Raw genomic sequence first — 10,553 nt, 5'->3', positions numbered from 1 at the left:
TAGCCTCACACAATCGTACCATACGACTTCCGAACGAGGGTCTTACCTGGAAAGAGTTGTCCTAGCTTATTTACCATTATGGTCCCAACAGCCCTCCAGACCCAAACGAATATATCTAACCATAAAACCTGATGCAACCTAAATCTGCTTGCTAACAATGAATGTACATGCCCAGCTATAGTCTTATATCACAACCGGCCTCATACTGCCCACAACATTCCTTAATTCCACGAATGTTGTGGCCTCCCTATAGTCTCACGACCTGTCCTACCATGGTCTAATCCTATATAGAGGAACCATGGGCCAAACATAGACGTACCAAACCCTCATAGCTGCTCAAGAACCAAGTAAATGCTACGAGCCACCCTGCATTCTTACAGCACTACCACACTACCTGCCAACCTAGTCAATGCTACGACGACCCCGTAGTCTTACGACACTCCTATACTATTTTCCAATCTAGTGAATGCTACATCCACCCTGCATTCTTACATCACTCCCATATACTATCTACCAATCTAGCTATAATCGACCTGAGTTGAACGCGTATCTGACTATACCCCCAACCAGGTGTTTGGGTTATGCTTCGAACCCCAAAACCTTCATCAGACAAGAACAGGCAGAGTGGCTCTAACACAACCATCAACCTATTCCTGATTAATATCCACCAAACATCACTACTGATGCGCAATAAAACCTGAATATCCCTTCTTGTACAACCTCTAGACTGACGATTCTCCCTCACTTGGATTCAAATGCGCTTTCCCAATTCACCAACAGTTGATGGATTCCCAATCCATCTTACAGTCTTACAATTAAAAATTGTCAACAAACAGGGCTTACAAAAACTGGAACTCCATTACTAGACCACCTTAGGGGTCACACACATTCCAAAACTAGATGAAAACTTCCTGAAATCTCTACGAGTTCAATAATCCCAAGCACTCTCCACTGATTTGGCAACAAGTCCTCGGCGACTTATCGGATGATGAAGAACAGCATCACAAATATCGAAGCGGTCACCCAATTGATTTCACAACCTATTTACACTAGAGAAATTCTTATGCGAACCCGTAATTGATCACAATACGAAGGTATGAACTTGGTAAATACTGATCCCGCGCCCACAATCAATCCATTCCTTAATGTTTTGAAACCGTTAGGAACCCTTACATACCCTACATTCGAACCTGATATGTCCACCTCGCGAATCTCTCGAATCCTTGCTTAAACTATCAAAGATTGAATCGGCTGTTGAGTTTTTCTCACTTCATGATTGTTCTGACGATAGCCAATGCCTCGCACATCACAATCCAAATTTGGCTCACCCAAAAATCCCATAAACACGGCTCTCGGCATGTAAAATGGCATATAAAGATTCTCAAGAGAAAAAAGTCTAGACCATCATGATGAAAACTATAATCCCAGGTGGAAACTTAGATACATCCACATAGCATCTCACACAAAAACATATAATCATAAGCACTATTTATAAGACCATGAAGGAAGTGAATACAACACATACCTGTGATGTCAACTGATGGAACTCGGATCCCCTCGACTTGGGGTTGCAATGCTCAGCTTCTCACCATAGGAGCCTCCACCTTATCCTCACGACCATCAGTATTCCTTAAAGTGTCTGGATCAGGTGTCCTCACTGCTCCCCTTATCAACTCTGGACAATCGGCCTTCTTTTGGCCCACTTGGTTGTAGTAAAAACATATTGAAACCAATTCTCGAGGGCAATCCCTATAGAAATGACTCATCTGCCCACAACTGAAACATTCTCGACCTATCTCCCGACATCCTCCCTCATGGATCCTCCCATACTTGGCATAATGGCCACAACCCTTATGGTCTCCCAAGAGTGAATCCTGAGTCATGGGCCTCTTCGCCTGGCCCATCGCGGTCTGAACCTACTCAGTCTTCCTCTTCCTAAGGTGCCCCATATGCATCTCCTGTTCACAGGCTCCAAAAATCACCTCATTTAGGTCTTGCACCCTGACATTCCCAAAAACTCCCTCACCAACTATTGCATCACGATAGATGGCTCAACCTTTTCCTTAAACCAGGTCACGAACTCCTCTCACAAAATAGTCTTTAACTCAGTAAGCGTAATCGATTATGTAATCAATTACTAACAACTCCTTGTTGCATGATTCAATAGATCCAAGACAAACCGAACCTTGGCTTCTATAGGATTGGGACAAGTGTGGAAGACACCTTCCGTCTCCTCAATTCAGCGAGAACTTAGAGCCCCAACAGTCCTCCCACCAATTGACTCATCACCCGAGCCTGAACCAAGACCTAAAATTTCTCCATGCGTGCTCATCACAATTCCAAAAACAATCATACAGATGATCAAAACATACCCAATAATCCTAATCCAAGAAGATTCCTAGACTCTTCATGATTCTCCTCGATTCGAGAATGGATCCAGTGCTTTCAGTAGTACGAGCCCAATACTACCTTCCATACCTATCCATATTTTCCTCAAGAATCATTATGAATCCTCTAAGTCACCCTCTCAAACAAGTACACCAGGTACTCGCTACACAGTGCAACCAACCATCTACAAGCACTTCCTAGGCTCTCCTAGGTTTCGGGCCTCACCATGCCATCAACTACTGAAGAACTCCCGCTAATATTAGCTTAACTACTTCACGAATATATATCACATGCCTCAAATATTAGATAATCCTTCAAGAAACAGACTCTAAGATTATTTAACCTTTGCAACATGTGACTTGACAAATTCACTTAATAGTTATCTCACATTACCAACAGTTCCTGAAAGCACAAAGCATGCAACATTCATGCAACAACATACCAAGCCATAGAATAAAAAAAGAACATTTAAACTCACATACTACAACTCATGTTATGAACTTCCACTCTCACCGTTGGTTGCCTTATACATGCAAACTAAACATAATACATGATCAAATAGATTGTCGAATAAAAGACTCTGCCCTAGTACCACAACCAAACGAGGAATAAGGCCAAATCTATCATTCGAGGGATATATGATCCTAATCATATATCATTTTTAAATCATACATAAATTTTAGTAACTCATGGCATGTCGTGCCATCTATCATGGAGTCAATGTGTGAAAAAGGGAAATGATCCTTAGAGCAAGCCTCAATAAGATTAGTGTAATCCACACATACTAACCATTTTTCATTCTTCTTTTCTACTACCACCATATTGGCTAGCGATCTTGGGATATTGACTTCTATAACCATTCATGTCTTAAGAAGATTTTCATCTTCCTCTTGGATGATTTGGTCCCTTTTAAGTGTCAACTTTCTTCTCTTTTGATGATTAGAACTGAAAGAAGGATCTATATTAAGTCTGCGAGTTATAATTTTTTTTGTTTATACCTGTCACATCTTTGTGTTTCCATGCGAAGTTCTTTCTTCTATCTTGTAGGAACTTTATTAGGTCCTACTCTATTTTCTCTGACATTGAGGATCATACGAGTACTTTAGCGTCAGGATCCTCAAGGTTTAGGGACACTTCTTTTTAGATCTTGTTCTTCAGCTTCTAGTATATCTTGTGCCCTCTGCTTTAATTATTATGCTTTTCTTGGAACTATGGAAGGCTTCATCGAGTTCTTGTAGCATTCTTTGGATTCTTTTTTGTCACTAATGATCTTCAATATCCCCCAAGGGGTAGGCATCTTGACGGATTGATGGTATGTTTATGGAACCGCTTTCATGTCATGGATCCAAGGCCTACCTAATATAGCATTATAGGAAGATAAAACATCAACAACATAAAAGCGTTGCAAAAAATTTACCCCTTTGATGTAGATGGTTAGCTTGATCTCTCCAATAGTATGATTTATTTCACCTTTGAAGTCTATTAGTACTGATGATGTTTTGATTATCTCTGATTTTGGGATGTTAATCCTAGTTAGGGCATCTAAGAATATGATGTTCACCAAGGATCCTCCATCTACCATGATCATTCTAACAAAGTGATTAGCGGTGCATAGAGTTATCACCAATCCCACGATGAGGATCCTATAAGTTTTCTATATCATGTACATTTTAGGTAATTTCTTTCTTATTTAATAATGTTTTCTTTTTCAACGTCTTTCTTCTATTTCCATCTTGGATACCTTAGCATGTCTTTTTGCTGTAGAGTAAGAAGTTCCACAAATATCATAACCCTCATAGATAACATCAATTGCCTCGGCATCCGAAGCGAGGATCCTGGTATTTCTAGGATCTTCACAGGATCCTACTCCTCTTCCTTCGATCTTTCTTTTCGTCTTCCTAGGATCTCTTTAATATGTCCTTTTCTTAGGAGATAGCTAATCTCCTATCTACGTGCTATGCAATACTCAGTGATATGGGCAAAATCATTGTGGTATGCACACCATATAGACTTGTAGTTTTAGCCACTCAATTTGCCTCCTTTCTTTGGCCACCTTGCTTTTTCGCCAAGATCCTGCATGGAAAAGATTAAACCTTTCTATTACTATCGATGTATGAATTTAGGATGTTGGTCCTCTTTTGGATCTCCTTGTCGTCTTCTAGTCTGATGAACCTCAAGGGTCTACTCCTGACTTCATACATCTTCCTACAAGGGTCATTACAAGATCCTCATAGAAGGGAGAATCTTTCTTGAGGCCCATCTTAAAAGCCTCCATGATAGTGGCCATGTCGATATTAGGAATGTTTAGCATTTCCTAAACATGAATATGCAATCTCTTAGGGATTCCTTAGGATCCTGGACTACTTGATAAAGATCACTAATGATCCTTTTAAATGTTGTGCTACAAGAAAACTAGTTATTAAAAAGATTAACTAAATGGGCAGAAAAAGTAATGGAATAAGGAGGAACATTGTGAAGCCATTTCAAGGCTGATCCTATGAGGGTTGAACCAAAACCCTTGCATAAACAAGCCTCTTTAAGGTGTAACGGGATGGGAATGATCTCCATCCTTTCCCTATATTGTGCTACATTTTCTTCAGGATCCGTAGTTCCATTGTAGGGCTTCATGCTAGGAGTTTGGACTTTTTTTGGAACTTTAGTATCAGTTATCGTTATAGCAAACTTCGAGATCATGTGGCTTGTGTGGGATACTTCTTGTATAGGTTGGACTACTCCTATGACGCACGAGCTCATTTGTCTCAACTGTTGAAGTTCCCTAGCCATTGTCAGACTTATCCATGCATCAAGATCTATAGAGTTAGTAGGTGTTATTATTCAATAAGTTACCAGCCTTTTGGTTTTTAGGAGTAATGAAGGTTTCATTAGGATCCTAGGTCACAGGAGCTTAATTATTTGGTATTGCATCCCAAGTTGAAGTAATGGCATGTGCCAAGGTTGTAATCTCTCAATGATTCTCCAGGATCATGCATTGTAAAAGTCAAGGATCCCGAGTTGCAAGATCATGGGTGCTATTGTTTTCCAACTATTGATTTACTTTTTGTGTCAATGTCTTCATCATGGAGAAGATTTTGTGGTTGGAAATCAAATACTCTATACGTTGACTGCCAGCACCAGCGTCAGCGCCAACATCAGAATTTGCGCTAACGCCTCAAGCCTTATCAGCGTCAGCATGTAATTAAGTAATCTAATGTAATATTTGTATATTGGGTAATTATATATATATATATATATATATATATATATATATATATATAAAATAGATCGCAGATCCGATATCTTTGTGATAAGGATCGGTTATTATCATAGATTAGATACAATATCTTGATTGAAGGGATATACTAATATATTTTAGTATATATTCAACATTAGGGTTAAACCCTAATGTAAGTCTTGGTGACTGTCTTTGTGACAACCCATTTTTTGGGTGAAAACAAACCTTTTCTTGGTGAAAGACAATTTTATGAATATCTCGTCTTCTTTACTTTTTCTATACTTTATTTGTTTAGCTAATTTATTAGTTATTTGTTTATTTTACTTGAAGTGTATCCACTCAATATGAACCTTCAATTGGTATCAGAGCAGGTTTTTTATACACTCATGTTATGATGTCAACATCCTACAATCCTAATTCCTTTAGTCTCAACAAGATTTCTCATTTCGATGAGCACAACTTCGCCATGTGGAAAACTAAGGCCATGGTTGTTCTTGAAACCATGGACTATGAGATGCTTAAAATTATTGAAAAAGGTCCTCACATTCCTGTGTATCAACCTATGTTCAACATTGCTCCCGTTAGTCCTTTGAAGCAAAAACCAGAGACCAGTTATGATGAAGATGACAAGAAACAAATTAGTATTGATGTGAAAGCTAGAGAAGTGATAGGAAAATCTTTTCCCTATCATGTCTATCATCTTGTAAAGAATTGTGAGTCGACTCAAGAGATGATGAATATGTTGATAGTATCTTATGAAGGAACTGTGGAAGTTGAAGCCACTACCATCAACAACCTCAATCAGAGATACGAGCATTCCTTTGCTTAACAAGCTGAATCACTAACCCAAACTTTTGATAGATTTAAGTTTTTTTTGTTAATGATATGCAGAAGCAGGGAATAATCAAACATTCTTCTCAGTTGGTTCTGAAGCTCCTGGACTCTCTTGGTAAAAGCTGAGAACATCACATTGATGTCCTTAAAAGTAGTGAAAAGATCAATGCCATGGAGATGAACTCCTTGTTTGGAAATCTACGAAATTACGAAGAGACCAAAGCTCTTCGTAAGGACATCATGAAGGAATCAAGAAAGGATAAGTTTATAGCCTTGGTTTCTCGAATGGAAGAAATGAAGCACATCAGTGACTCAGATGACTCATATCAGGGTGAAGAGAGTGGTGAAGAAATCATTGATGAACTTCTTTATAGCGCTGCACTTATTGTAAAACTTTATAAAGAAATCAAATCAAATGGGGTACGAAGAGCTCAGTTTAAGGGAGGCAGTTCAACAAAGAGATCTACTATAGAGAAGAGAAAATCATGTAATTTTTTAACTATAGAATCACTGACCACTTTTCCAGGGACTGCAAAGAGAAGAAAGAAGCTCAAAGTTTAGAGAACCATGAAATGTTATAAAAGAAGTTGTTGGCTCACATGAAGAAGGAGAGCATCTCTCTTCCAAAAGATTTCATTGCAAAACAAAGAGGATCATAAGAATGGATGGAAGAAAAGGAGACATATAAAGATGAGGGGTTGAATGTTAAGGGTCTTATGGCTCTTATCAATGATTCCACTGATGTTAATCTCAACATGTGTGACGTTATTACCTCTCAAGCTATCTAAGGGTCAAGTCAAAATCTAGAACATACTTGATTCGTTAACAGTAGGTGTGTTAGACACATGGCCGGTCTTAAGTCCCTCTTAACAGATTTTGTGGAGAAAGATGGTCCAGTTATGGTTTTTGGCGACAATAATGAAGAAGTTGTCATGGGTGTTGGAACGCTTGAGTGCAGGGCCTTCAAGTTGAAGGACATGTTCTATGGCAAGGGTCTAAAAGCAATCTTAACTCCATCAGTCAACTTTGTGATGTTGGTTTATTGTTTTGATTAAAAATGAACAAGTAAGAATCGACCAAAGTGTATGAGACGTTGTGATGTTCAAAATAATGCAAGTATAAAATGTTGATCAAAGTGACACAAGTTGCTTACAAGTAAAGCCCTTGATCCTTGCTAGGATCACCGACATAAAACCTTGGGAGGTGATAATTATCACCGGCCTCGATAATTTTATTGATTGAAAAGGTCGATTATAGAGAAAATGTAAATAGTATAAGTACAAGTGTTGTTGTTCTGCTATGTTTTGTGTGTAGAGTGATGAATACAGGTTTTTTTATAGTCTAAATCTAATAACAAGAACTCCGACAATTCCAGGATCCTTTGAGATCAACTTATAGACATTTCTTGAATTGGTATTCTGGGTCTTTTGCATGGTCACAATGATTATTCGTTGAGAATAAGTCTTTGGCAGATTATTTCTACACATGTGAGAAAAATAACAAAGCATATTATTGGCATAAACGTTACGAGAATAAATGATAATAGTCAGGATCCTGAAGTATCCTTGTGGATCCTATGGTTTGAGGATCCTGAATGTAATTTTGAGATCCTGGCCCTAAAAATTGTCCCCAAATTATTCCTGCAAAATATTTTAGGTTAGTCTATCAAATTTTAAAGGTATAATTTAGAAAAAAGATATACAATTGTGAAATGTTAATCAGGTAGGATAATTTTTTTAAATCCTAAAAGTTATAATTCTAGTCGTTGGAGTGGGTCACATCAACCTGTTACCTATCCATGATTCCTGTATAAATATAGCATCCAGCAATTCAGTTTTTCCTTATTTTTTACCTTCCACTTCTTGATGTCGATCGAATATCATTCAAAGGTACTTTTCTCGTTTCTTTTTCTTTTTTGTTCCTATTTGGTTTCAATCATGGGCAGAAGAACAATTCGATCTCGTGGAAACATCATTGCCATACCCGATGATGATTTCATGGATCAAAGGATTTTATCTTACGAGGAAACATGCACCTTCACTGATGATTATATTGAGATGTTGAAGTCATCCAAAACCTTCCCTATTGGCACGGTATTTAGGGATTTTGACGCTAGAATTCAACTTGATTTCATTTCTTTTACTTGGGTTTGTCTGCCTGAGTATCCCTTCATCCTAGGGCTTTCTTATCCTTTCTCTGGAATTGTTTCAAAAAAATTTGAGACCACAAATATCTTGTACATCCAAGTTATGCCAACGATCTGTAGGATACTCTATTGGATTGATCACTTGAATCGTTCCAAGGGTCTTTCTGTCGATTTAAATGAGCTAGCCTATGTTTATGATCTTACAACTTTTGGGAATTCCCGCTTTCTATTGAAGGTCAAAGAAGATAGGTTGCCCCTTGTGTTGAAATCCAAGCGTAATGATGGTGCTTGGAAAGGGAAGTATTTCTTCATAAGACGTGACTCCATTCTTGATGGTAATCTATTACCTCAATCTTGGGTTAGAAAGGGTAGGACTTCATGTTTCTATATTGAGGATCTCGATATTCATTTTTCTTATCTTTTCTGATGTTTTGTAGATTTCAAGATTGAAATCTTGGTTCCTCCTATTGAAGACACAGAGAATAGGACCCAAATTTTTTTCTACTATTTCTGAATCAGAGAGGTCATTCAAGCTTATCCAATCCAATTTTCAAGAGAGCTCATTTACCACTGCATCCATGTTGAAAGGTAAGGATCCTAAATTCTTCTTCTATATCGCATGAGGGGTCCTGAATTATTATTGTTTTGTCTAGGATCCAAAAGTACCCGTTATGGCGCTCATTTTACCCGTGATGGCTTGGATACAACGATGTCCAATGGTCATTTGACGATGAAGAAAGAGAAGACTTTGCCCCATATCATGAGATCCCACACAATTTTGGCTGTGAAAACTCCGGGATCTAAGAAAAGAAAGAATATGAGATCCATTGAATTGAGCCTAGAGAATCTTGGGGTAGAAGATGCGCTCCAAAAATTGGCTTCCTTTTCTCAGGCTGTAAGAATAAATATCCCCTTTCATTTATATTTTTTTTATTTTATACCTCTTACATCTTTCTTTCTTCAGTTTTCTAAACGTGTCTCTGCTGAGTTGAGGGCCCGTGCTGAAAGAGCTGAACAAGTTCTCAAAGAGCAAGACAAAATATCTAGAGCAATCAAAAAGGATCTCCTAAAAAGGGTGGAGCTCTTGAGCAAGTAGAAGGCCGAAAAGGAATAGGGGAATATCATGGAGATGGAGGAAGTGATCACCGAAGCAAAGGACAGCCGTCTGGGAAGCCAAGATCAAACTCGCCAAAGATACGGCTAACGCGGGATCCTGGGATCTGACAGGGTGGTGCGCCGCTCTTGCCCAATTAGCTGGCGAGTCTGCTAAAATTGGTTAGGATCCCAAAAGGCAGTGGACGAAGGTGGGCGAGGAGGAAATTACGGGCGATGATGACCATCTAAGGTCTACGCCTGCACAGGAGTAGATTAAGTAGTTTTTGGTTTCAAAGGATGTAAGACAATTTAATGTTTGTTCTTTTATGGGATTGATGGATAACCCTTTTAATGCTACGGTTGTTTTAATATTTCTTTGCATGCTTGATTGTGTGGTTGTAGTAGCAGGATTTTCAAGGATTTTTACAATCGGGATCGTAAGTAGTCCAAGGTTTACAAGAACTCTCAGGATCCTAACAACCTGAAAATAGCTAGTATCCCATTTAGGATCACAAAATAGTTGAGATATATTTAGGATAAATCTTCAATAAAAAAAATAATAAGAAGAATAAGGATAGATAGAACATGATTATCTTTGGATTTGGTAACCTTTGGGACCTACTTTCAGGAGAAGCATAAAGTTACCATTCTTTTCGCTCCATAGGATCCTAGAGTTCGTTCATGGAAAGATCCTTAGCCATTAAGGAAGATCCTTGATTTAATTAGTGAACTTTAAGGAGTCGACTGGTAATTATTCTAACTTGGAAAATAACTGAAAGGACTTTTGCAACATTATAATGCTACAAATTTTGCATACTTTCCTAGGAGTATCCCATCTCCAAGCAATACTTTGGTATC

The 10,553-nt window shown here is 38.3% G+C and overlaps 1 protein-coding gene across 3 annotated transcripts; it reads left to right on the top strand.

Annotated features, from left to right (window-relative positions):
• Positions 1-8,296: 8,296 nt before the first annotated feature.
• Positions 8,297-10,066, top strand: LOC111914393 (uncharacterized). Of its 3 annotated transcripts, none has more exons than XM_023910149.2 (4): positions 8,297-8,968; positions 9,038-9,188; positions 9,254-9,495; positions 9,565-10,066. In XM_023910149.2, the coding sequence occupies exons 1-4, from the start codon at positions 8,933-8,935 to the stop codon at positions 9,694-9,696; spliced, it is 561 nt and encodes a 186-aa protein (XP_023765917.1). In that variant the 5' UTR covers positions 8,297-8,932; the 3' UTR covers positions 9,697-10,066. The 3 variants fall into 3 exon arrangements, with proteins under 3 accessions (XP_023765917.1, XP_023765914.1, XP_023765916.1); XM_023910146.2 differs by having other exon boundaries at positions 8,301-8,343; positions 8,836-8,968; positions 9,254-10,066; XM_023910148.2 differs by having other exon boundaries at positions 8,313-8,343; positions 8,836-8,935; positions 9,254-10,066.
• Positions 10,067-10,553: the final 487 nt, after the last annotated feature.

The sequence above is a fragment of the Lactuca sativa genome, chromosome 5 (assembly GCF_002870075.4).
Source record: "Lactuca sativa cultivar Salinas chromosome 5, Lsat_Salinas_v11, whole genome shotgun sequence".
Classification (NCBI taxonomy): domain Eukaryota; kingdom Viridiplantae; phylum Streptophyta; class Magnoliopsida; order Asterales; family Asteraceae; genus Lactuca; species Lactuca sativa.
This window is presented reverse-complemented; position numbering and strand designations above follow the sequence as displayed.